The 27,445-nt window shown below is 39.4% G+C and overlaps 2 protein-coding genes across 6 annotated transcripts in view; both read left to right on the forward strand.

Annotated features, from left to right (window-relative positions):
• znf423 (zinc finger protein 423) overlaps positions 1 to 19,135 on the forward strand; it is a 149,045-nt gene extending 129,910 nt beyond the window's left edge. For all 3 annotated transcript variants that reach the window (XM_026287422.1, XM_026287419.1, XM_026287420.1), the window contains 2 exons: positions 665 to 780; positions 18,275 to 19,135. In XM_026287422.1, the coding sequence (XP_026143207.1) occupies positions 665 to 780; positions 18,275 to 18,304 (146 nt within the window). In that variant the 3' untranslated portion in view covers positions 18,305 to 19,135. The remainder of the gene's footprint in view (positions 1 to 664; positions 781 to 18,274) is intronic.
• Positions 19,136 to 21,186: 2,051 nt separating this feature from the next.
• The window catches only part of LOC113118339 (transmembrane protein 189), a 30,967-nt gene continuing 24,708 nt past the window's right edge, over positions 21,187 to 27,445 (forward strand). Inside the window, exons 1-2 of one of the 3 annotated variants that reach the window (XM_026287424.1) lie at positions 21,187 to 21,342; positions 21,568 to 21,732. In XM_026287424.1, coding sequence (XP_026143209.1) covers positions 21,573 to 21,732 — 160 coding nt within the window. In that variant the 5' untranslated portion in view covers positions 21,187 to 21,342; positions 21,568 to 21,572. Of the gene's footprint in view, positions 21,343 to 21,381; positions 21,733 to 27,445 lie in introns of those variants that run through there. The other 2 variants (XM_026287425.1, XM_026287423.1) reach the window with 2 other exon arrangements.

Genomic DNA, 27,445 nt, shown 5'->3' on the forward strand with positions numbered 1-27,445 from the left:
CGGATTAGTTCTCCGTCTTTCTTTCACCTTTACTGAGTTGTTTGGCTACACCACGTTCCCTTCCCTCTTTCCTCCCTTACAGGTACGCAGTCCTCTTTTAAACTTTAACACTATTCCTGTGTGGCTCATGAATAAGTAAGCGAATGCCTTCTCCTCCAGGGACGCTCAATAATTCATAGTCTCCACACACAGCAAACTTAAGTTTACTGAAACAAAAAAAAAAAAAAAATACACGAACGGAATTTAAAAACCCGAGGAAAGAGGAATGATTTATTGATAAATATCACAAGGTCTGGTGGGGATACTTTAGTCTGTCTCTGTCTCTCCCTCCATCTCCGGCTGTCATCCCCTGCTCTCCGATAAAGAGAGTTTGAGAGCTTTTCATTTGAGAACGCCTCCTTCCCCTTCCTCTTTCCTCAGTGCCGACACATTGTTTTAAATCCCATAAATTCATTATTTTTATTCTCTCTCTCTCTCTCTCTCTCTCCTACCCAAAGCGTGAAAGTTGGTAGTCATGGAATTTTTTATTTTATTTTTTTTAATTCCTCACTCAGGATTAGTTCTTAATCGAATCAGCTATTTTCACAGCCAGTCCGCCGTACACTCTTGGGTAAAGCATTTCGGCCAATTGTTTGACTGCTGTTTCCCTTCTGCCCCCCACCAGTGTTTGTTCAGGCCAATAAGCTGCAGCAGCACATCTTTGCCGTCCACGGACAAGAGGACAAGATATACGACTGCTCCCAGTGTCCGCAGAAGTTCTTCTTCCAAACTGAGCTCCAGGTGAGTAATGCAGAACCACATGCCAGTGCAACAAAAGCAGGTGAACATTTGTGACTTTCTGGAATAAGTCCACAATTCACTTTTACAAGACCTGCCAGTGGTGGTTGAGGATATTTAATAGGTGTTAATGGTGATGAATTATTATATTATTTTTTTTAATATTTTTTTTTATATTGCTCTTACAATTCAGTGTAAACAGAGTTGCTAATATATTTACACAAGAGTTGCTCTTTACTTTACAAACGCAATTTGTACTCTCATTTGGCACAAGAAGTGATAAGAAAAACAAGAAACTAGAACAACCACTGTATGTAGAAAATCTGTTGGACCAGAATGATCAGAATGAAGTATTGCAGAAAGCCATGTATGAACTTTACCGTGTTCATATTTTAATGTTTTCTGATCAAATTTTATGTGTCATGTGTGCAATGGATCTCCTTGTAGTAGCAACATGTGTGTCTGCTTTGTGATATGGTGGGATTCTGTAGTCAATCTCAGTTAGCCCTGATAGACACAGATGTGACACAGATCACAGCTAATAAGGGAATTAAAGGAGAAAACAAGGTGCATCCTCAAGCCAGTAACGATTAGACCCATTACTCTGCAAATCAATCACACCACCTGCTGTGACTGCTGGAACTCACATTCACACACACACACACACACACACACACACACACGCGTGCATGCATCGTCAGGGCAGACAACTGGGAATGCTGTCCCGGGCCCACTCTCACTCACATTTGTAATCCATATACAAAAGCAGATTGCCATTCATAGACATTGTGTACTTACACACACACACACACACACACTCACACACACACTTCTCAGCTTGAAACATTGGGTTTGGGGAGAAAAATAATTAATTTAAACCTTTTTAATAGTATTTCCTATCCTGTATAAGTTTAATTATGAATAATTCATAGTTATTAATATTATATAATTTTGCATATTTTGAGGCTAATACCCTTCATAATATGAAATATTAACATATTTATTATTTTTATTTTAAAGGCATTTTGTTTACTTTAAGTACATTTTCTTCATTTAAATGAAATATTTTGGGACTGTGTTGGGTCACATCCAGTGTAAAATCAAACAAAACCAGTTGAGAACAACTGCACCGCTAAACATTATATATACTGTATATATACTATATGAAGGAATGTACACTAATCACAGTTCAGATGGCCTTGAGCAGTTAGAGATACTGTACAGACAACTGTATGCCCTACAGGTTCACGCTCAAGTTCACAGCACAATCTGATGTCTGACAGCTCATCAAAAGCCGTTTGCCTACTGTAGCAATAACACACTTTGTCCACTTGACATTATTTCTTTCCGGATGAGTCTCTGTTTCTTTCTTTCTCTCTTTCCCTTTTCCATTCTCTTTCTTTTTGTCTTTGTATCTGTTTTTCTTTCTGTCTGTTCTGCTGTGATAGATATAGTCTCTCTCTCTTTTACCGAAGCCTTTATCTGAGTTCCCTGAGGGAGGCCCTGAACCCCTCCACTCAGAGACTGACACACTCACACACATATAGACTTTAGCGAGTAAGTGCTGCCACACACGTTTACAAAGTGCTGCCACACTCTGTGCTCTTTTTGCTATTACTTTCCTTTATGACAATGTGGCACCTAGAGTCCCTTTCTTTTGACATGACTGTATACCTTGATGTGTTTTCACTGACAACGATGTATTCCTGTTCAACTTTGTCACACTAGCAGTGTTAGCTATGGCTATTACGTAGCCTCTTTTTAAAATAGAATTTACTTCTGGTCAGTTTTCAATGCTAATCACTGTCAGTGTAAACACACTTTAAGAAATCTGTCATTAAATACTCCTTATTGACATTCTTTTGAACCGCAGTGTAGTTTTGTTCTTTGTTGGGCAGGAGTTTTGTGTCTTCATTGCCCAACCAAAAGATGTTTTTGTATAGAAATACAGACATTCTAGTGGCTGTGGTTTGGTTTTAAGCACCTCTGGATGTTCCTGACCCGTGGTAATGATTCCCAGCGGATGCAGACATGGCAGAGCAGTGAGACACATCTGCTGACTCAAGTTTAGCTGGAGATATCACAGAGCTGTGAGGTGAAAAATAGTATCAATTTAAGCACCAACTCAAATGCAGACATCTCAGCCAAGCCTAAGGGCCAGGCTGAATTTAAATCTCTCTCTCTCTCTCTCTCTCTCTCTCTCTCTCTCTCTCTCTCACACACACTCACACACACACACACACACACACACATTCTTCCCACGCAATTCCTTCTAAAGGACTAGAACTAAATGTACTGGTTAAAAAGTTACTGCTAACTGGATGATTCTCCTTTAGGGACTTGTCTGTAGTGGTGCAACCCTACACTCCGATAGTATCAGCACTGGATTCAGGATTTTCAAAGGATTTTATGGCCATTTTTGGAGTTTTTCTTGATTGTTCTTGGATTGGAGTATTGAGTATTGGAGTGGACAAAATATAATGGTTTAAGAATCTTAATTTTGATATGCTCAATCAACAAAATTGTGACCCTTATGAGCATTCTCTTTAGTTTGCAATAAGGTGAAGTCATATTTACAGTTGCTGTGAGATATTTCTTGGCCAAAATCCTGTCACTTCTGTTGGAACAGAGATTGTTGTAGGAGTTTAGCAGTTTGTGCATGTTTCATGAAATCTGACCCAAACCTAACCCAAAGCTTGACAGTTTTCCATGTGCTGTCAGAGTAGCAGACCTCCTAGATGTGTGTTTGAATCTGACTCGCATTCAACATGTCCTAATCCCATTCCTCCTCTTAAGTGACAAATGGCCAGATATGAAATGCAAAATGTGTCTTAACAATTATCTTAATGTACTGTTGCTAGGTCAGTGCCAGTATATGAAGTCGATTGTTTCTCTCTCGGTTTCTCCTTCTCTCTCTCTCTCTGTGCTGATTATGGGGCAGACAGATTGAGTAGGGGTAGGACTGTGAATAACTCAGCCCACAGTGGCTGCCACGGGCCGCTGGGGTCAGCTGCATCCTGCCCTAGCCCAAGTTACATTCATCTTTGTGAGCTATGGGCCACCATACCTGCAGCCCCCTCCAGTGCCCGCCTGTGTGTGTTGGTGGGTGGGTCTTTATAAGTAGCAGGGTGTGAGGTTAATGGCTTACTCAGGTCCATGACTTAATATTTTAGGGGCTTGGGCGGTGTGACCTAAATCTCCTGCATGGTTCAAACTCCCCACCCCTCCACGTGAGCCCCCGGGCCGTGGCATGACAGTGATATAAGGCCGGCGGCGCTGGGCATATGGCCGGTCAGTCCATTTAGCAGCAGGGGAAGCGCTGGACCCTGTCGGTCACTGTCTGCCTCACCCTGAGGCCGGCCAACTGAGATACTCGCACCAGCCCATGGCTCAGCGGGCCAACCGCATCACTCCCATCCGCTCCATCCCCCGCATCCACTCCGGGCCCACCTGAGCTGTGACGGAGGTGAGGAATAGAGCAGTCAGCTGCATAGATAGCTCCGTGCCAGGTTTTACCTCACTCCTGCCTAGGTGAAATGAGACTTGAACGAGTGTGTATACTGTTAACAAGACTGAATGGATGGACTGGCATGGCCTACGTGCCCTACCCAGCATGCCCTCCCAGTGCGGCCCCACTCTGTGCTAATCCTCGTCTTCCCATGAGTCTTCACAAGACACGTTACTGTATCATCCCCCTCTCCCTTATGGCAAACTTTGCTTACATCCTTTATCTTGTCTCTAATTCTTTCTTTCGTTCACACTCCCACCAACTCCCTCCCTCCCTTCCTCAAACTGTTTCCATCTCTTTCTCTCTCTCTCTCTCTCTCTCTCTCATTCGCCTTTTTATGTCTCTCATTCTTTCTCCTTTTCCCATTTTCTTTTTTCTGGCTCCCAAAAGAGCCAGCCCCCATGCATATTTTAGCCCCTCTGTGTTGCCCCCACCCACCCCTCTCTCTCTGTCTCCCTCTTTCCTTTCTGCCTCTCCCTGGTGCCCCATAAATAGTGCAGATGTAAGCTGGTAAATAAGTGATGCTTCGCCCCGATCAGCGCAGCTAGACCTACTCTGCTGGATCCTCCACTCCTTTGTTAGAAACTTCAGAGACTTTTTGTGTGAGTGAGTGTGTGTGTGTAGATTTTCTTTCAGTTGTTATTTTGTTTCCCCAGGTGAACTCCCAACCGCCCACCCTTCGGCCCTTCCATAGGCACTGCTGTCACTCTCTGACAGCGCGCCTCATTTTTACACACTGCCGGTTCTGATTGAGCCCTCCAGGGGGCACCGCATTCCCCCCACGCCCTGTATCCCTTCCCCGCTGGCATGTGTGCGCGCACGTGGGTGCACGGTGTTTCCTTTAGCACTGGTTAATATTTAACCGTACTCAGCAGTTTGGATGGATGGGGATTGAGTGTGTGTGTGTGTGTGTGTGAATGAGAGAAGGAGGGGGGTCTTTGCACTTGTTTGTTTGTTGATGCCCCCCCAACCCCCACCCCTCTCTCTCCCCGACATTGCGAAAGTGTTGAATATTTGAGGGCTGTGAGTTCTCATACAGCGTTGAGTGATGTAAGGGGGCGGCGTTCATCAGGGCGTACACACGCATTTACTTTCTCTCACACTTTCCATTTTTCACAGAGGTGGAGGAAGAACTTGTATGACTACAATTTGTATATGTTATGTTATTTTAAAATGAGGTAGATTAGATTTTTTGTTAGATTTTCCAAACCTTGAAAGCAAGAAACCTTTACAATTATTGGTTATTTGTAGGGTTATGAGATCATTTAAATCCTTAATTTGAAGTATTTAATGGCACAATATGTAAGTTTTTGCCTCTAAAGGGCGCGTATTCAAAACAAAGGCGTAGTTTGATGATGCCGTGACTAAGTGTGGAATCATGGGAGTTGTTGTCTTCATTCCCACAGCCGACGCAATCCGATGGGACTCCGGCAGAAATCCTGTTCATGTATGAGCTAATGATTGATTAAAGTAGTAGAATGAAGCAGGGTGAGACTGAAAGCCGTGGAAGTGGAACGAGCGTAACACCTTGCTCGATGGCAGCAGAGCTTTTTTAATGCCACAGTCGACCGCTTCTGCTCCTTTTGGTCGAACGTGTGGGGTGGGGGAAGCAGCTGTGTTTTATCATACTAGATACATTTGAAAATTCTGTTATAATGCTACTCTGTGCGGTCGTCACCTTTGAATAAAGTGCATAGCATATTAAAGCGTCTTTGGTGTTTCCATGTTTTCAACAAAACAAGACCGGAAATCGAGGGGTTATGACGTTATTTGGCCGGCAACACAATGACACTATGGACACAGTCCGTGTCACTAGTTAAAATATCTTGTTTCTCTGGATTTAAACATTCTTAGAAACATTTGGGATAATGTAAGTACACAAGTCAGCTAAATATATAACACTGTTCTAGTGGTTTCTGGATATTTAGATATTGTGCCTTTTAAGGGATACTCCACCCCAAAAAGAATTTTTTTTCATTAACCACCATTAACCATGTTGTTATAAACCCGTAAAAGCTTTGTTTGTTTTTATTCAACAATTCCTTTGTCAACAGTCTCTATTCTCTAAAGTTGTTATTTTTGTTTTTTTCGCTTTCAAAAAGTATTCTCGTCGCTCCATAACGTTACTGTTGAACCACTGATGGCAGATGGACTATTCTGTCACAGGCCTCTCTCTTTTCATCCAGAATATCTTAAATTGTGTTCCAAGGACAAACTAAGCTTTTACGGGTTTGGAACGACATGGGGGTAAGTGATCAATGAAAAAATGTTCATTTTGGGGTGGAGTATCCCTTTAAGGTTGTGTATATACCACCATTAAAACATTTGGGAATTTTATTTATTTGTTTGTTTGTTTGTTGGGGAAAAAATACTTTTATTCGACAAGGATGCATTTTAAATTAACCAGAAGTAGAAATTTTTACTTTGTTACCAAAAATGTATTCTTGAAATAAATGCTGTCCTATTGAACTTTATATTTATCAAAGAATCCTGAAAATAATGTTTCACAATTACCACAAAAAAATAAACTACTGTTTTCAACAGTGATAATAAGAAATGTTTCTTGAGCACCAAATCAGCATATTAGAATGATTTATGAAGGCTCATGTGACACTGAAGGCTGTATATATATATATATATATATATATAATGCCTGCTAAAAATTCAGCTTTGCCATAACAATTATAAATTACAAAATATATTTAAATAAAAAAACAATTATTTTGTATAGTAATAGTATTTCATAATATTACTTTAATGCTGTATTTTGCTCAAATAAATGCAACCTTGTTGAGCATAAGAGACTCATATACAAGAAATCTTACAGATACCAAATGTAGGCAAAAATAAAAATGCAATTATTATATTTAAAAATAAAAATGCAATTATATCTGTAAATGGATTGGGGAATTTTTTGCATAGTAGACAAAAACAAAAAACATAGACTTAATAAGAAAGCAGAGACCCAGAATATCATAAAATATCATTTTTGGTTTGCGGCAGTTATCACTTCCACAGAACCACACAGCAGTACATTAAAAAGCCACTAAGAATACCTTAGCAACAACACAGCAGTGCACTCAAAACACTTGTGTGAGCTTCAAATCACCACAGACATTTTCTTCAGAAAACATAAAATCTGCCTTAAACTAAATTTAATATCAGCATATGAACATACAGGCACATTTTTACTCATGTAACCCACATTAAGGAAATCAAGGCGTTAACAAGTGTAGAAGCTCTAAAAACATATATAGAATCTGTTCCATTATGGGTCATATTAGATTTATAATGTACATGGAGAGTTTGTCTGGTGTGCTCTGAATCTGCTTTTGTGTGCTGTAGATATTGATATAGGTTTCTATTGTGATGCTCAATTTTATTAGTGCCAGTGTGTGTGTGTGTGTGTGTGTGTGTGTGTGTGTGTGCATGTCCCAGCTGCCCTTGCGTCTAGAGTGGCAGTGTACGTTATTAGAATGGGGATCTGGGGGGCTCTCTTCAGAGCCGTAACCCCAACACACACACACATGCCTACAGCTCCTCAAATCCACCTTACCTGCTGCTGATTGGCTGACTGGTGGAGGGGCTGTCAGGGGACTGCAGTATAGTGTCTCCAGCTAAAGCTATGAGCCCTGTGTTTAGAACGGCTCCCTCTCAAAGACCATGACATCCCTGAGTCTGCAGCCATGCGCTGAGCCTTCTGACATGCTAGGCCTCGGATGTCTCCGATGGCTTTAGAGCCATGATATGAGAATACGGCGAATAGCGGGAACTTAGCCAAGAGTTGATAATGAACTAATGAAACCGTTCACTAATGTATTCGGTTATCTAAATATGCTGGCGTACCAAACGGGGAGCAGGTGAGAAGTGTGTTCGTGGTGTTACGGATTTACATTGCCACACTGTTTTCGATGGAAATTCTCCAGGCTGTAGGCATTGGAGCAAACTAGAATCGGAGGGGACATGTTTAAGTTGTTTACCTGTTTGCATTTGTTTTGTTGCTCTGCCCTTGCTGAGATGGAGATTCAAACAAAGCTCTGGCCTGGCGAATTCAAATCAAAAACACTCACCATGGGACGGCACTAATCTTCAGAGTAAATCAACACATTCGCATTCATTTATTACAACGTGGGACACCGGTTTTGGGCCGCAAGCGTGCACATGCGTGTTTATGTTGAGATAAAAATGAAGTAAATGCCTTTTTGCAAATGTTCCAGCGAACCCACCCACACTCCTGATTCTGTCACGAAATACCCCTGCTTGGAACAATCTATAAAGTGGAGGAAAGAAGGGAGGAGGACGTGGAGGGAGAGAGAACTTCAGCGGGATGGCACATAGGGAGATATGGTGTCTGCGCTAAATTAAATAATTTGGGGACTGGCATGAGAGGGAGAGAGGGAGGGGGGTAAGGAAAAGTGAGAGGGGAAAAAAAAGAGAGATGTGTCCACTGGGATCACTTTAAAGCGTTTTCTCATATTCGTCTCTCATGGTAGCCTGTTCCTTTAACGCACAGACAGAGCGAAGGATATGTTGAGACGCAACATGAGAGAAAGCGAGCTGAAATGAAAATGTGAAGACAACAGAAGAAGGAGGGGGTGTGTACGGCACATGCCCCAGTCAGATATGACAGTTGAGCAGGGTTGTGCTGTGGCGCTACAGCTCCGCGCTGCGTGGTGTGTGTTGTTGTCTCGCGTGCGGGTTGCCAGCTCGGGACTGGAACTGTCGTGGCTGTGACAGTGACGTATGAGTCTAAGCGCTGTCGGTGAGATGACTCTCGCTGCTCGACACTCTCAACACTCGACGCACACGCGCGCGCATGCACACTGAGCGCAGCTGTGATCTGGAGGGTTTGGGAACTGTGGATACTTCACTCTGTTTGCCTCGCTCATTAACATAGCATAACAGATGAGAAGACTTTATCTTAAAGGAATAGTTCACCCAGAAAGGAAGATTCTGTCATTATTTACTCCCTCGTGCCGTTCCAAACCTCCATGGCTTTATTTTTTTGTGGAACACTGAAGAAGATTTTGAAAATGTCTCGATGAAAGTCAATTAGTGTTGTGTTGACTTTCATTGTATGGATAAAAATTAGTTAAAACATTCTTTAAGTATCTTATTTAGTGTTCTTCAGAAGAAAGTCATTCAGGTTTAGAATGAAATGAGGTTAAATAATTACATCATTTGTTTTTGTTTTTTCTTTATCCATATGTAAATTAATTAATTTAAATGTTTAGTCTTTTGTCTTTGTGTTTGGAACAAGGTGGGTGAATAAATAATGAGAAAAAAATTTCAACTATGTCTTAAAGACCAAATTTATTCCTTTATTTAAATTCATTTATTTACATTTTCAAAGTTCTGTAATGGTTTATATTAGATTTAAATTAGTTAGAATTTTAAGATTAATCCAATCCCAGATTTTCAACGTGGTATTGTCAAAAATCTTAAAGGTATAGTAGCAAAGGAAAAACAGAGAACTGTTCTGATTGGCTGTTTTGTGTCTCACATCAGACCCTAATTTTATGTTTGATGTCAACATACAATTTTTTTTTATGTCACACCTGAGTTGGACAGTTTGTGTCCTATACAACAAAATTGCTAATGTTAATTTCAAGGAAGCTTCACTAACATTACAAGTGGACCAAAAAAAAAATTCAGAATATGGCCTTTAAAAAGTTGTCTCCTCTCTCATTCTCTCGGTCTTGTTTCGTCTCTCTCAACACACAGACACTGGTAGGGGTCTCTCTCAACCTGACACTTTGGTTCAGCAGCTGGAGTCTGACAGCACACTCTATAAATCACACAGCTCTGACAGCACACCTCACACACTCTCCTATTCTCTTTTCCTCCGCACTCTCACTCGCACTCTGCCTGCTAGGCTCACATATCGTTGTGAAAACAAAGTGTTGACGTTGACTGGCTGTAGATAACACACACTAGCCGTTTCTCGCTGTCTCTGCACGCCGCATCGTTCACCACGTAATACGTTTTCTCTCTCTGTCTTAGTTTAGGGCTGCTTTGGAGTCAAAACCTTCTCCCTGAGGGGAAGCAGGCAGGGTTTTAGTAAGGCTATGACATGGAAAGAGACTGTGTGCACTTTGAGAGCATCTCTGAGTGGCAGAACACAGCTAGCGTAGTGTAGCCTTGTGTTAGCCTAGCGCAGTGCTATCGCCCATGACACGGCTCTACTGAGGCCACCGAGCTCATCTAACATTCGAACCTCCACACTCCACAGATCTCACGAACGCACAACTGTGTGTGCATGTCCATAAGGGCTTGTGCATGCATGCGTGTGTTGTTTTTGTGTGTAGTCTGTCTTTATGTCTGCGTATTGCTATGTGATGCCTGCAGAATGTGTGAAATTTTATATTAGAGACTGCTTACAACAAAGGGGCAGCATTTACTATGGATCAAAATACCATAGTAGACGTAATTAAACTGAGGAATTTTCAACTAATTTTACTTACAACAGTTTATCCATCATGGTTGAAATCGTAAAAAAATTTTTGTCTCTTATGCTGCATTAAATTAATTAAAAAAACTGTAGAAACAGTAATATTGTGAAACATTACAATTTAAAATAACTGTTTTCTATTCGAATATACTTTGAAATGTAATTGGTTATTTTGATGACACAGCTGAATTTTCAGCAGTCTTTAATCCAGTCTTTAGTGTCACATGATCCTTCAGAAATCATTTTAATATGCTGCTAATTTGGTGCTCTGTTATTATTATCAGTGCTGCAAATTGTTTTAAAGATTACTGTATTTTTTTAATCAGTTTAGTGCATCATTGCTGAATTAAAATATTAATTTCTTCAGCAATGGAAAAGTAAACGTACTGATCATAAATTTGTAAATATATTACTATAAATTATGGTTGTAATGATTTTGTATTTTTTTTTTACTGGTATAAGGGTCAGTCTGTATGCCAGTCATGAGCCGATATTTGATGCTTGCAGAATGTGTCGAATGTTATATTAAAGACAGCCGACAGCGTATGTTGACTTTTAGAGCCAGCTCTACTCTGTTGCTGAAGATTACATCATCGAGTTGCTTATGTACATCATCGCTGTATAATTAATGCCCTGTACATTTAGTATTTATTTGGCAACCTGGTGCTTGAAAGAGATGTACCGATGTCGGATATACAGTATGTATGAGTGTAAACAGAGCATGTGTGATGGTGGAGAATATGACCGTGTGTGTGTGTGTGTGATGATGAATGTGAGGAGGCCGCCCTGGAGCACATAGGTCAGAGGAGGTCAGTCATAGTGGAATCACTCCCTCTGCTCTTTTCAGAGAGAGCAAACCAACCATACTGATTTTGACCGATATCACCTGGATTTTTCTCTCCAAGTTGCTAGAGGCATATAGAAAGTTTATGAATCTAAAGTGTGAACAGGTGTGTTTATGCCAGTATTATTGTGTGCATATATATCTTGTATCGGTTATTTGCGTATGGTGGCATATAATACAAACTTATTTTGTATAATAAAATGAATCGTGTGTTTTTTTAAACATACATATTGTAAATACTTTTACATATTGTAAATACATCTTTATTTATCTTCATCAAGTAAAGAAAATAAAAGAATAATAAAATGTATTATTTTTAGTATTTTTTTTTTTTATTAAGTATTTATTTGTAATAGTACACCCTGGCTTAGTGGGAGCTAATTTCTAGGTCATCTATCATAAGCATATTTATGTTTACATTTCCTCCAGACTCACACATACACCTCCAGTCCTGGTCAGGCCAGAAAGTGGAGAGCATTTGGACAGTGACGTGGGTTTGGGTGTAGTTCACTTCAGTACAGCAGGACGTAGTTGCACGGAAGGTGCTAAATTCAGGGACATGCACTATCTGGGTGGAGAATGGTGTGAGTAGGTGGGAAGAGGGGAGGGATGAGGGAATCCAGGGGCAGGGCAAGGGGGCATTTATTTGTAGCACACTCCCAAGTGAGTTTCCTGTCTCTGGGAGGTGAGAGCTGGGAGCATATGAAGCTTTAAGACAGCCCATCTGCTAGTCTCCGGCCATTGGAAGACTGTCAAGCGGATCTAAAAATAAGCTACTCTAAAGTGCACCGGGCGGCAAAGGTGATTTTTCATTTTGTGTTAAAAACGGAGCAGAGAGGGACAGACTAGCGTCCTAAGAGCAAAGCCCCCCCTCTCTCTTTCTCTCGTACTTGTTCATGATCCCTCTCTATTTCTTTCTAAACTACCCTTCTCTTCTCTGTCTCTATCAGCTTCAGTATTTCCTCTCCCTGTCTGTGTTTAGCCATACAGACAGCAGACACACTCAGAAGAGAGCACGTTATAAACCCGATCGCACAGAAACACACTGTCTGTTCAATTGTGTGTGTGTGAGTGAGCATTTAGATACAGTAATACAGTGTGTAGTGCAGAGTGGCTCTTTCTCCTCTTCTTCAGTTTCTCTATTATAATATATTGATATATTATTTATTAGAGAGATAGAAAAAAATAGATATATACATATATATGTAAAGTAATATGTGGTAACAGGTATGTTGACTAAATTAGTATTCTTTGCAATATTTATTTATTTTGACAATATCTCAGTATTATATATATATATATATATATATATATATATATATATATATATATATATATATATTATACATTTATTTGTATATTTATTTAATTTTTTTTGCATATTTATTTAATTTTATAGTATATTTTACGAATATTTTATTTTATAGTAATGATGTAAATACACATTTAAATTAAACTTTAAAGATTAAAAAAAAAATGCCACCATTATTTATAAAATTTATAAAGTAAAAAAAATGTAAATACAGTGTAATAATAAAATAAATTCAAATAACATAATTTCTAAATGTATATGTACATATGTATACAATATATATATATATATATAGGTTCGGAAATGTTTTATACAGTTTATATGTATTTTTTATTTAATTTACAAATATTTTGTAGTGATATAAAGTAGTATACAAAAATATTACTTTAAAATAAAGTAAAAATGTTTTGCATTAATAATATATGAATATTTTAAATAGTTTTTGTTCCGTATCATATATCAGTGGATGTACAGTACATGCCTTTGCGTGCGTTTCACTGGGGAGCTGCCGTTTTGCACTGTTCTGAGGTCAACTCGTAGACGTCAGTAATTCCAAAGAATCCTGTTCCGAAAAACAGTTTACTGACAGAACAGCCACCCTCTCCAGCAACACTGTTTTCTCTCTCTCGCTCTGTTCGCTCTTGCAGAACGAGCCAGCACATTAGAGTTTCACTGACACTGCACCGTCCCCAGGGGGCACCACGGAGCCGGGAGCCAGGGGCCCTGCGGCACACACACACTCGCAAACACGAACAGCCCTGATTGAAAGTGACATGACAGCCGCTCGGTCCGGCTGTATGTGCATGCTCTGTGTGTGAAAAGAGGCTGTGTAGGGAAACGTAGATTTGATTTTCCTTTATCTTTATCTCCCCACCGCTTCCCCCTTCTCTCTCCCCCCTCCTCCTCCTCCCCCTCGGTGAGTGCAGCAGTCTCGCAGTCACTGCATCAGTAATGTGACTGGGCCATATTTCCCAGGAGTGCACAGCTCCGCAGGATTTAGCCTCTCTTTTATAACCAGTTTAGGAAAACAATGACAGCGTAGATATTGACTGAGCTCGCAGGGGCTGTTCTGCCCACTGCACCACCTCCCCCCGCTCCATCGCCAAGCCAAGGGAGGGAAGGGTAAGGAGGCTGTTCCGCGCATTACGCCGTGCCCTCCTCGCGTTGCAGCGATCAGGTGTACGAATAAAACTACAATGAGCACCTAAAACTGCACTTGAAATCGAGAGGAAGTTGTCGCATTTCTGTTGCAACAACGGCTCATGAACTGTGAGCGTGTTTGCAAGCGCTTCAAGTTCTCATGCAAACTATTCGACGAATGCACGTCTTGTGGCACGTTCAGTCGCAGCTCATCCATGACTGTTTAAATCGTCATCCTCTGTGTTCTCCACCTCTCTCGCTCAAACTTCCCCCCTTCAAGAATATATCAATTACAGCTGCATTGCACTGATGTCATATTGCGAGTCATTATCAGATTCAGAGACACACACCATTCTGCCGATCGATCGCCTGCGGCTTAATCAATAGCGCTGCCATTATAGAGAACAAACTGCGACCGGCCTGAAAATGTGTTTGTTCCAACACACTGATTAACTAATTTAAACAAGTGTTGCTGGTTTGATCGCCCACACATCAGCTGCCATCTTTCAAGAGAGATATCCGAGCGATGGAAATAGATGTGTTGTGGGGATGTGTGTGTGCGGTGGGCAGCTGAAGTGCGACAGTGTGTTGCGTTTATAAGGGTGTGTGTGATTAGATCGAGCAGATGTATGATACCACAGTGGCTCGTATATGCCAGAGATCATGAAATAAGCCGATGGTGGATGTTGATTGTGGCTAGTGGCCGTGTGTGTGTGTTTATGTGTGAGGTATGTACATAGGCATGTGTGCGCTGGGGAGTCTGAGTGCAGGTCTTTTGTTTTAGTGAAGGATCTGTGTGTGTGTATGAAGGAGGTTGTGTAGCCTACTGTATGTTAGGTCGGGCTCCACACACACCTCCAGTCCTACTGTGCAGTTTCCATCAGGCCACTGCAGTGCTGGTGTAACCCTAGACCCCAGGGAACAACACTGCCTCTGTCCCTCCACCTCCAAATCAATACAGCTCCACACAGCCCTGACAACCTGGGGGACACCATACACACACAAACACACTCAATCACACACACTCCAATTCAGACTTGCTCTTATTTACTCATTATTTGAATGCAAATTAAAGAATGCAACAGTATTTTCAACAAATTTGCTCTGATAAAGATTTTAAATAAATACACAATACACACACACACAAACAAACACACAGAGTAAGATGCAATAGTATTCTAAACAAATTCACTTCTGGTCAGCATTTCGAATATAGAGACACTACACACACAAACACAAACACAGAGTAAGTGTAGGCTATATATTGCAGGTTATAAACTGTTGTGTACTACTCAATATGTAATTATAGTCTTATTTTATAAAAAAAAAAAAAAAAAAGAATGTATATAACTTTTGATACAAAAGTAAAAGATTTTAATTAATAAAATAAAATCGTGTGTGTGTATGTGTGTGTGTGTATATATATATATATATATATATATATATATATATGTATAAAATGTTTTTTTAATGTTTATATTTTAGTATATGTTGAGGTTCAAATTTATATAAATGTATATTATCTATATAAATTGTACAAATAAATAATCATAAAATTATCATATCATTAATAAATTTGTTGAATAAATATATATTTACTGTTTTTTTTTTTTTTTTTTCAGATTTTTATGATTTTATTACTTTATTTATTCCTTTTTATTCATTTCATAGATGATTTGTACATATGCCAGGCTTTTTGCACTTTTTATAGGAAAGTGTAGATAAGACAGGGAGTATGAGTGAGCGAGTGAGAATGGTTTCAGGAGCCAGACCTGGGCTCTGACACTGTATTGTGGGTTTAACTGGAATGCAGTATTGACCAATCAGAAACTAGAATGTAGTAACGTAGTAATTTATTCTTAATTTAAGACGTCAAAAATAAGTCACAAAGGCTTGATCAATGCAAGTCCTGAATGAATTGAGATTAAATGACAAGAGATTATTATTACTATTATTAGTGCTTTTATTGTTTTTGTTGTCATGATCATCAGCATAAATGAAAAGATAGGCGACCCAGATGTTAATTTGGTTTCACATTGAGTCGTAGTATCAGGTATATAATGACAACGGCTGAGTTGCATTTGGCTCTGCAGCAGGTGAAGATTGAGTTTGGAGGGGGATTGGCTTTGTGGGGAATAACTGATAATTGATTGAGCAGCAGCATATTCTTGGGGACTCAGCTAAGGCAGGTTTTGGGTAAATTGGGTCGTTAGTTGCTCTTGACATGTGCACATGTGACAGTGCAGGCAGGTACGCCGTATTGACTCATTGCTCATTGTCATGTGAGTCCCAGGATTATTTCCAGTTACGTTTCACCATGTCGTTGCTTTTTCCCGTTCTGTTTTGTTGTAATTCTGATATGTGAAACAGGTGCTTGATGATGAGGACAAATGATTTACAATATGTTTGGGTTTTGTCCGATGTGCACCTCCGTCTCGGTCTCCTCTCCAGCGGCGCTCAGAGCGAGACATAGACAAGGCTGGCCTCTGCTGGAAGGGGGGCAGCAGCGCAGGCAAGAGAATGCAAAAGGAGAAGTGCTTTGCTCTCATAATGGGGTCAGTGGCTCCTAGAGAGATGCGTCTCCTCGCTCAAGAGCCCTCCTTGTGCGCGTCTCCTCTCTGTTCCACGCAGGAGGGGCGGGAAAAGAGAGAGAGAGAGAGGCCGGGATGGAAAGAGAAGGAGGACACGAGACGCGCATCCCCTGACAGGCTGCAATTGATTCGGTCTGGGGTTTTAAGACCCAGTGGTTTGGCCTTCCTCGGATGGAACTGCCCAGAAATCATTTGCAAAATATGTGCACTAAGATAAGAGGACGAGGAATAAGAATAAGTATTTATCAACGAATAACCATGTTTAATCCTTCAGATTTGTCTTCCCCTTTCCGTTTTTTTATTTTTATTTTTTTATCGGGCATAGAAACACAGCCTATCTCTTTTAGAGAGATTAATCTGGGAAAGGAGCTTTGAGAGGGGAAGTGGGATGATTGCCGGCTCTTCTATGGGAATTGGGTTTATGGTCCAGGGAAAAGCATGCGGAAAAGCAGGGCTGCCGAGAGACTGCGGCAACACAATAACCATTTAGCCTGTGCATATCTGCTCCGGTTTAACCCCTCATGCAACGACTGATTGATCTGTGAATGGGATCCTGGTTTTAAGTAATTTTTTTAAGGGCCATTATGGCTTCCTTTGTGCACAGTGGTGCGTACAATGTATGATGATATTTTTGAAATTGTAAATAAAACAAAGATTTCACTCTTAAAAATAAAAGTTTTTACTGGCATTGATGGTTCCATGAAGAAGCTTAAACATCTATGGAACCTTTTAATTGCACAAAAGGTTCTTTAGATCATCAAAATATTAAATTAAGAAATGGTTATTTTATGAATAGTTCACTGAAAGGGAACCAAAAATGGTTCTTCTGTGGCATTGCTGATAAAACCCCACTTTGGAAACTTTATTATTAAGACATATTTGGAGTATGTTTTACAATAAAATGTTATTTCAAGCTTCCTAGATCAGAATTTGATGTTTAATGTTTATTACAATGTGTTACTTTGGCATTTGTTTGGCATTATTTGGGAATTTTACTAGCAATTTCTAAATGAAAATTGTTTTTAAGTGTAGATTCTTAAAAATAAAGTGTTATTGGCAGCTATGGTTCCTTGAGGAACCTTTAACATCAATGGAACCTTTGAATTGGACAAAAGAGTTCTTTATATCGGGAAAAAATATATATTTTAAGAACTTGGCTGAAAGGTTATTTGGGGAACCAAAATGGTTGTTCTATTGCACTGATGAGAAAACCCCATTTTGGAACCTTTATAATAAAGAAGGTTTAAAAGATTCATAAACGTGTGTCCAACACTCCGGAATAAACAATTGAGTGTTTTTGCAATAGAAACGGAGAACTCTAAATCAAACGGAGGACGAATGTTTCTCTGCCCGGTGTGGAAGTGTGGCGCGTGGGTGGATGAATGGGATCGCAAGTGCACATGTGCCCAATATTTAATGGGAGGGTGTGGAGAAGAAAGAAAATGGGAAGAAAGGAAAGGGGTTCACTCGTGGCTGCAGAGCTTGAACGCCTCTGTCAAAGTGGGGCTGCTAGCCTTGAGATGGACGGACAGGCCTGGTGGGTAAATGGAAAGCGAGATGGATAGAAGGAGAGAGCGAAGGAGACGGGTGGAGGTGTGGGCACGTAGCTTATTATTTCTCTCCTCATGTGTTCTCTTCTGTTCCCCTGCAGAACCACACACTGAGCCAGCACGCACAGTGAGACCGGGCCCCGCAGGACTCCCGGTTCAGCCTAGAACCCCGACCCAGGCCCGGTGGGGGAGGAACATTTCAACATCACAGCCAATCAAAGTGTCATTTGCTACTCACATGTAAAACTCTAACGATTCCGCCACCAGGCGCAGCTATTACGAACGGTGGGGAATGAATATTAATGGGATATGCTATTAAAAAAGAAAAGGAGAGAAAAAAAGGAGATGGAGAGAAAAAGGTATTCTACGTGCAGTATTTTTTATCGTCCCTTCTTCCTCGTTGAGTGTTCCTTATTTTCTCCCCGTTTTCTTTTTGCTTTTCTTGATTTTTTTGGGGGACAAAAGATGAAAAAAAAAAAAACGGAAGGAAAGACACCCTCTGCCTGATTTTAATCTCTAGAAATACACATCTTGTCCTCGGTTGCTTCATGTATCAAACTTCATACGTGCCAATTTTGTTCTTTTCAATGCATATATTCTCAGCCCTTTTTTATTTGTTGATTGATTTGTACCATTTATTTCTTGCAGTAAATAGGTACTTGTGCTGTGCTGTGATTGCTTGCCAGTCGTAATATTTTTCCTTTCTATTATTATTGTTATATATTTTCTTTTTTCTAATTACAGTAAAAAAGACAAAAAAACATATAAAGAAAAAAAAAAGAAAAAACATAATGGTTTTGATTGGATTTTCCAGTACATGGGCCTTATGGATGTTGTAAAAATGAATATCATTGATTTCAGTGCAACTGGATGATGTCTGCTTTTTAAATGTGAATTAACCAGATTGCAATAAACTAGTACAGTTGAAAATAAACAAATAAATAAATCATGAATAAAGGGAATGCGTGTGTCTGAAGTGAGTGTTCTTTCAAAGCTCAGATAAAGCGTATTGAAGCGACTGAACTCCTTAGAGTTGCTCTGTTCCCCTGATGCTGTGTGAGCTCTATTCTTCTTGTCATGCTTTCTATTTAACAATAAATATCTGGGAGCTACAGTAATGCTCTTGGACACTTGGACGGGTGTGAACGTGGAAGCTTAGTTTATTTTTACATTAAGAGATATTGTTAAATAATAATAATCTAAATATTTGTAGTGGATATTGTTATGTGTTAACGTGGTAACAACTTATTTAACGAATTTCATACAAATTCAAGTCTATAGTACTATGATTCATCTGCAGGAGAGTCGATGTTGCATCACAAACCATGGTTCATGCTGCTTTCATAGCATTTAATTCAATGCAAGAGGATCCGAATCAAAGACTTAAGTCTTTACCAATTTTATATGGTGATTATAACAGTGCCTGCCGTCACATGAAATCAGCTGTAAAATATGACAATCTGAAAATCGTGGGAAAATGGCAACTGTCGTTGGTATACTTTATCATATTTATTCAGCGGGTTTTAAAGGGAAAGATTTTATCTTGTGTAATGTAAAAAAAAAAAAAAAAAAAATTGTAATGTAGACCTATGATGCAAATTTCCCTGAATATTTCGCATTATGATTGCCGTAAAGAAGGAAAAACCCAACACTGATCATCAGATGATTTAATAATGCCTGTGACTCACTGAAGAAGGGCAGAAACATCTATTTAAAGTACTGTTTCTTTTACCAGTGCAGTTTCTGCTTTAATTGCATCCATGTGTTTAAGCAGCTGGTTCGGCCGCTGAGTCTCATAACTTGAGCCGGACAGAAGGTCGGTGCTGTTCCCAGAAATCAGTCATCGGAACGCATTGATACACTATGGGCCCCGGGGGTCCTCTGAACCTGTCCGCTTGGGAAACAGGGTTCAGCACACCATCTGAGTAACTCCTAAATACTTGAAAACTAGCATGTGATTTTCTGAATCATCCACAAATACCCAATAGTACTGAAAGATGCCCTTAATAGGCTACTGGTGTTTCAGTTGTTTAAGTATTTCACCGTAGCTTATCAAATCTGTGCTTTATTATGAGCATGTGCTTTCTAAGGGTAAATGGAGATTTCCAAATGAGGCAAGTTTGAAACTGTGCATTTGTATTTTGTGGTAGTTATTTAAAATAATTGAGGATATGGTTAAGTTAGCAAATCAGTCAACCAATCGATCTGTTTATCTAGGCGTTGCCAATCTTCACAGCCTCAGAGGGTTATACAGACCCCCACACAGACACTCAACATTTCAAGGACTCTCAATATGACGAGATAGATTTTCTCTAAAACACTTTATAATTACTTTCATTAGGGAATTCACCAACATTACCACATTATATAATGCTTAACAGATCATTAGTTAGCAAGTTGAAAAAATTATCTTCAAATTTCAATTATTTACGTGCAATTACAATTGCATGTGTACTGTATACAATTAATTAGTTTTTTGACATGCTGTTATATATATTTTTTTTCTTTTTCTTTTTGTTTTGTTGATTAGCCTCTATTCTATTCTGCTCTATTCTATTCTATTATTATAGATCCGACAAAACAAACAGAAAAATATTATAGGCTATACAGTGATGTGATATTTTATTTTTATTATGTATTATATTGCGACTGTGAGCGTTTCAGTACTTCATAACCAAACAGGTCAACATAAACATGAGATGAAATGATTATATTATATGTTTCTTATCAACGGGTAGTATAATAGTCGTATATACTCAAACAATTTCGCCTCAAGATGCTTGTTTCTCTTATCAGCGTCTCTCGCATGAGCTGTTTGGGAGCATCAATAAAATACCGTGCAGTTTTGTACAATTATAACATTTAATGGGAAACACCTGTATAACCACACACAGACCGAATAATCGTTAGTAAATATTTAATTTATAATTTAGTTTGGTTAATTATATAAATCTTCCGAGAGTACCAGCCAGTGATTGTAACGATTGTTTCGCGTCACAACGCAAACATACATTTTACGTCTGTCCCTAACAACACTCCACACCGCAAGCAGAAGAAAAGTTTTGCAAATATTCACTTTTTTCAGGCTGTCGGACAGTTTAAAGACCTGTTTCGGATGCCTTGTGTGGAGTATAATTTATCAGTCATTTAGCTCATGAGGCGAAACAAGGTAAGCAATAATGATTATAATATGTCTGTTTATTCTAGCGAAGGATCAGACAGGCAGTTCGTGCGTATTTTAGTTCCGGGTATGTTTCGCTGAAGTAGGAACCTCAGTGGGTTTACCAGGAAAGGTGTGTCGTTTAGTGCTAAACCCAAACCCCTGTGTATTAGTTACTTAATGCACGATACAGCGTCATTATTAATGCATTTTCTCTGAAAACGCCATCATAAGGGAGCATGGCTGCGGTGCTACTGTCAGAGACGGAGATCAGGCATCGGTCTATGGCAGAGGAGGATCCGAACGGGAATGAACATGGGGCGGCTGCGCGCAGCACCGCGCCTCGCTGGGGCCCGCAGCACGCCGGGGCCCGACAGCTCGCCCAGCTTTACTCTCCGGGTAAGACAGGAACATCGGGTGTCACTAAACACATCAGTGTTTATATAGCCGCGTTTCCACCGCAGGAACTTTACCCAGGAACTAGGGACTTGGTCCGGTACTTGGTGTGTTTCCACCGCAGGAACCAGGAACTAAATAAAAGTTCCGGGTAAAAAAATGCCCCCCAGAAAGTCCCTGCTGGCGAGGTGGTACTTTTTTAAAGTTCAGGAACTTTCGGGGGCGGGACTTTGGCGCTAAACATCCTGATTGGTTGAGTTCACGCAGCATTGGTTGAGTTCAACCACCATTTATTCGGATCAACATTTTCAAAATATTACTGTTATTGTGTCATGAAATGTAATTTTAAAAGTATTTCAGGCGAGAATGTAGTTGTTTAAAACTCAAATCTGTTGTTTATTTATAAAGACAGCGCCTATTTAAAAATGTGTTTCGCCGATCTCTGAGACGGTGAGCTCCACACGATCAGCGAGAGCTCAGTGATCATCTATCCGCCCAGAGGCAGCCTCACCTTGGATAGACCTTCTGATATGTGCCGCTGGCTCTGATGTGTCTTTAGTGGTTAAACATAACATATAATTCAGCTGCGGGGTAAATCTAACAGGTTTTCTTTGGTCTGTATTCAATTTATCTATATGTTAAAATGAAAATAAAAAAGGCAAGTCTATATAATATTTCGTTTCATTGTAATGGCTGTATATAACGTTACACATATCCCTGAACTAAGTACATTTCTGCAGCTGTTATTATGTTTAAATGAAAACCAAAGGAGGCAGTGGTATTTTATATCCTATTTCGTTTTATTGTAAATGTACTGAGGGGAAAATTGCAGTAGCAAGACGAGCTGACTGAAGTTATCAAGTACGCTGCTGTTTATAGATTTACCGGACTTGCGTCGTCGCGGACATCACACTCCCGAGTCAAATGCACAAAGTCTGAACTAACTACCGAGGATGCACGTCCAAAATCAGCGTACTTTAAAAAAACAAACAAATCAGCAGTACTTTGTATTGAGAAACGCGCGCAGACCTACGTCACCAGTCTATTTGCCTAATCTTCCCGGTACTTTACACCGCGGTGGAAACGCAGAAAGCAACAGGTCTGGGGGGAAAAAAGTTCCTGGGAAAAAAAGTTCCTGGTAAAAATGTTCCGGGTAATTTCGGTGGAAACGCGGCATATGAATCGTTTTTCTACTGTTTCACGTTGCAGCATCATCGGGCCACATTGAGGACAGGAAAGCGCGCGCACGCACACACAAACAAACACAAGTTACGTGCAGCTTTGTGCGTAGAGATCCGTTTGATTAATAATGTGACACCACCGCATGAATGACATCAACATAATATAATGAACGTTGGTGCTTGTATAACATCCTTATGCAATATAAGATTTCCTAGTTATGGGTAGCGTGTATTTGCTTTGTAAAACTTGTAACACTGTGCATTTAAACCCTTAGAAGTAAATGACACTAGAAATTGTACCTGTTAGCACCAAGTGCAAAGGACAAGAGAATCGTTTGCAAACTGTTTACTCTAAATTGAACATTTTGTCATTATTTTCTAGTGACCCTCACATTCATCAAGACCTTTTTGACTTTTTTCCCCCCCTTATTGAATTGAAAAAGAAATTTTGGGCAGCTGTCACCATTCAGTGCATCTTTTCTTTTCTTCCACAAAATAAAAGTGAATTGTGACATTCTGCCATGAGTAAATGATGACATATTTCTTTTGATTCTTTTGAAATAACGGTTTAAGATTTGTTGTACAACATTTACATTTTTATAGACTTGGAGACCTTTATGATTCATATTTGGTGAATATGAATAATAGCTTTTTAAGTGGTTTTATATATACATATATGTGTGGGTATATAAGTATGTATGTTTGTGTTTGTATGCATATTCCCATTGGAAATATTAGGAATGTTTTATATTACTTTTTATATTTTATATATTTTTAATGTCAGGGATATATGGAGAAGTCAAGTCATATGGACTCATTTAATATTTCATAATATTTTATTTTTACACTGATAAGTGCAATTATGTATATCTTTTAATTTGAAGGGTTGGTACTTGGTACCTGCTATGCAGAGGAAATATTCTTCAGAAAATCTCTAAAATTATTATGGTGAAATTTTTCAATAAGGTGCCATCCGCTGTTCATTAATAGCATTAACTAACAATGAGAAATACATTTGTTACAGAATTTATTCATCTTTGTTAATATTAGTTAATCAAAATAAAGCCATACGTTGTTGGTCTAAATAATATTAAGAGATCCAACTTGCGATTTAAATAATCTACAGTATTGGTAAATGTTAAAAGTAACTTTAACTGTGATGCTTTAGTAGCTTATTTTTCTTCATTAGTTCGTTTTAACAAATAGAATCTTATTAAAAGTGTTGCCATGATCTTAAAAATCAAGCATGCAGTTATCTAGAATGACTGCAGAAGTCTGTTGTGATGTTCCTTGATGTTCCCAGTTACTAGACCTCTTCGACAAGCTGTGCTTCCGCTGATATTTTTTATTTGACCTGTGTCCGCTGTGGGGAGTCTGACACGGAACACCAAATAAACAAATTAATGCATGTTTCAGATTTGACTTCATTCCACTTTAGGCTTAATGGAAAACAGCTCCATCTCTGCACATCATGAGCCGGAGATCAGCAGCGTTAGGAAAAGCCTTTAACCCCCAACCCCACCATGCCATCCTTCTACCCCCAACTAAAAAAGATTTAACATTGAAAGTCCCCCTCCACTGTCCTCTAGCTGCAGAAGCAGTCCTATTGTGTCATGGGACGCTTGTAGTGTGCAGCTGCAATTAAAACTACATCGATTTAACTCAAAATGCTATTAAGAATGATAATGACCACTCCATTTTCTTTGGCAACGCACCCAGCGAGTTAAGCATATGCTACCACCGGCACGTCCAGCATGTAAATTACTTGGCCATGTTGAGAACGTTTGAGAGAAGTTTTGCGAGGTTAATAAGATAATGTTGTGATGCTTCTCTCTGTGAATGGGGGGGTTGGGTGGGATTGTGGATGGGATTTTTGGATGAGCTCAGTCGAGTTTAGTATCCACCAGCTGTGAAGTGCATGTCGGAGAGGCTTATCTGTGGGATCCTCAAGGAAAGTACGCTGGGATTGTTGTTTTGGTTGTGCTGTGGTTAGCATGCGGTTTGCAGTAATTACCACACTTTTAAAGTTTATCGTCCATGACGTACAGGACTGTGGTTTTGGGGGGGGGGGGGTATATAAGTATATATGAACCAATATACTTATAAATATTCAATTTTTTTTTTAGATTACACTACCTTTCAAAAGTTGTTTAGGGTCATCAATGTTGCATTTATTTGATCAAAACTGTAGCAGAAACAGTCTTATTGTGAAATATTATTTCAGTAAAAAAAAAAAAAATCTATTTTAATATTTTAACATTTAATTTATTCCTGTGAGTTTTCAGTAGTCATTACTCCAGTCTTTAGTGTCGCATAGCCTCCAAAAACCTCTCTAATATGCTGATTTGGTGCTCATTTGGAAACATGTCTTATGACTTGTCTTATGACTTATGACTTATGATGTGCTAATCAATGGTTATCAATTTTCTTTTTAATATTTTTGAAATAAAACTGTGATACATGTTCTCTTTCAGGATTCTATGATGAATAGAAGGTTCAAAACAGTGTTTATTTGAAATATATTTTTGTAACATTCTAAATGTTTTTACTGTCACTTTTAATCAGTTTGGAATCCTTGCTGAATAAAAGTATTAATTTATTCAAAAATCACCTTTATTAAGAACTAGTCTTTAAGACATAGAAAAGCACCCTGAATTATTTCTGATTCTGATTTAAATTTTATTTTAAATGGTGTATCCCACTCAAACAGGATTTAGAACCGCATTTTGAACATGAATGTAAGGGAATAGTACAATTTAATTAGTTTGTAACAAACTGGTAATGCAAGTTTTGAAAAAAGATTGAAGGTTTGTAAGCATTACAGAGAAGAGAAGATGATAATTTATTTTAAGTAAGTTGTGAGCTTATTTACATTCGGCCAATGTAATTCCAATTCAATGCATTCCGGCAAAGACTGGGAATCTTAAATTCTTTAGGTCATTTAATTCTGTAACACCAGAACCATAAGAATTTGTTTTAGACTGGCGCCACGTGGTTCCAAAATGGTATTGACCCATGGCTCGCTTCCTGCAGGTATCAAACCACCAACCTTGTGGTTACCATTCCTGAATGTTTAAGTACACCACACCACCCCCAAATGGTCTAGTCCACCTCATTCCTTTAATTCGATCCTTTATCCACAAAAAGTGCCATAGACTTGGAATCCAATGGTTCGGTTACCTGAGAGACTCTTGACTTCTTCTGATGGAATTCAGCTGGCATGAGCTGATGCTGAACTGTGGTCCACCTGGAGAGGACATGGAGAGCAGAGGGTTGAGCCACAGAATATAATGTCAAGGATGCTAAAAGCAGACGCTCCGGAGGCTTGTCTGAGGCTGGTTTGTGTCTGAGATGAGGTGAGTGGGAATGGCGTTTGGAAGTGTTGAGGCTTACTGGTGAAAAGGGATTGATGAGGCTTCAGTCTGCTCAATGAAGCCTCCGGCTCATTACTGTAACCCCAGGACAGCGGAACAGCTGGACGCCTCTCCCCACCATATGTCTGCGTGTCATGCACCACTGACTGCTCTTTGTGCTTCTTATCCCACTTTACAGATTCACCGCAAAGTAAACAGGATTTACAGGCTACTTTCTGTTTCCCCCATCGCCTCTGCCAGCCGCTATGCTCTGGTTACCGGGGCGCTTGCCGTGTGTTCGAGAGAAAAAGAGATCAATATAGTATTACGTCGCAAGATCTAGTTTCCTATGCAGTCAGTGATCTTCAATTGGTTTAGTCACTTCTTATTTGTGGCAGACTGATGTCTTGACTACAGAAAAGCTTGACCCGTGTGGAAAGGTGAATGATACGAGCTGTAAATAGGTGTGGACGGCACTATAGACACACTGACCTACAAGTGTGAATGTGATTTTAAGCTTATCTGCTGTCAAACACGGCTATATTTATTTATGGTAGCAATCCTGCAGATAAGTCAACAGCGTGTCAACACTGCACACCAGGAGCGTTACTCTTCTTTGTGACTGAATCCGTTCCACCACAACAGTCCACTCACTGTTATATACACATCTTTATGTCTGAGAATAAATTGATTCTTCCTCCTGCAGGCTTTGAGGTTAATGTGAAACTTTATGCAATTCAAAGGCACATGTATCTTTTCTTTAATCTTTCTGCCTGGAAACAAAGCTGTATTTCCAAGGCACAGGGTTGATACAGTTGAACGCTTTAGTTTTCTTTTGATGAAATTATTTACAAGATTGGTGACATGGAATAAAAAAAAAAAAAAAAAAAAAAAAAGACTACTTTTGTATGGGCACAATTTTCACATTTTGTGTTTTCTGTATTTTTTTTTACACAACTGTTATTGTGATATGGTCCGTTTCTGATTTATCCGATGATAAACAGTGCGTTAAAACAAAAACTGTGGTTGATTGTTTTATGTTGGTCAGATGGTTTCTTCCTGTCTAAGTTGCTAGTTCTGGGCCAGAATAAACTGCAGTATGTAGTCCATCTGTCAGTTGACAACAAACTCCTTAAATTACACACAAACGAAGTGATAATTTAACAATTAGAACTTATGCTT

The sequence above is a fragment of the Carassius auratus genome, chromosome 18 (assembly GCF_003368295.1).
Source record: "Carassius auratus strain Wakin chromosome 18, ASM336829v1, whole genome shotgun sequence".
Lineage (NCBI taxonomy): Eukaryota > Metazoa > Chordata > Actinopteri > Cypriniformes > Cyprinidae > Carassius > Carassius auratus.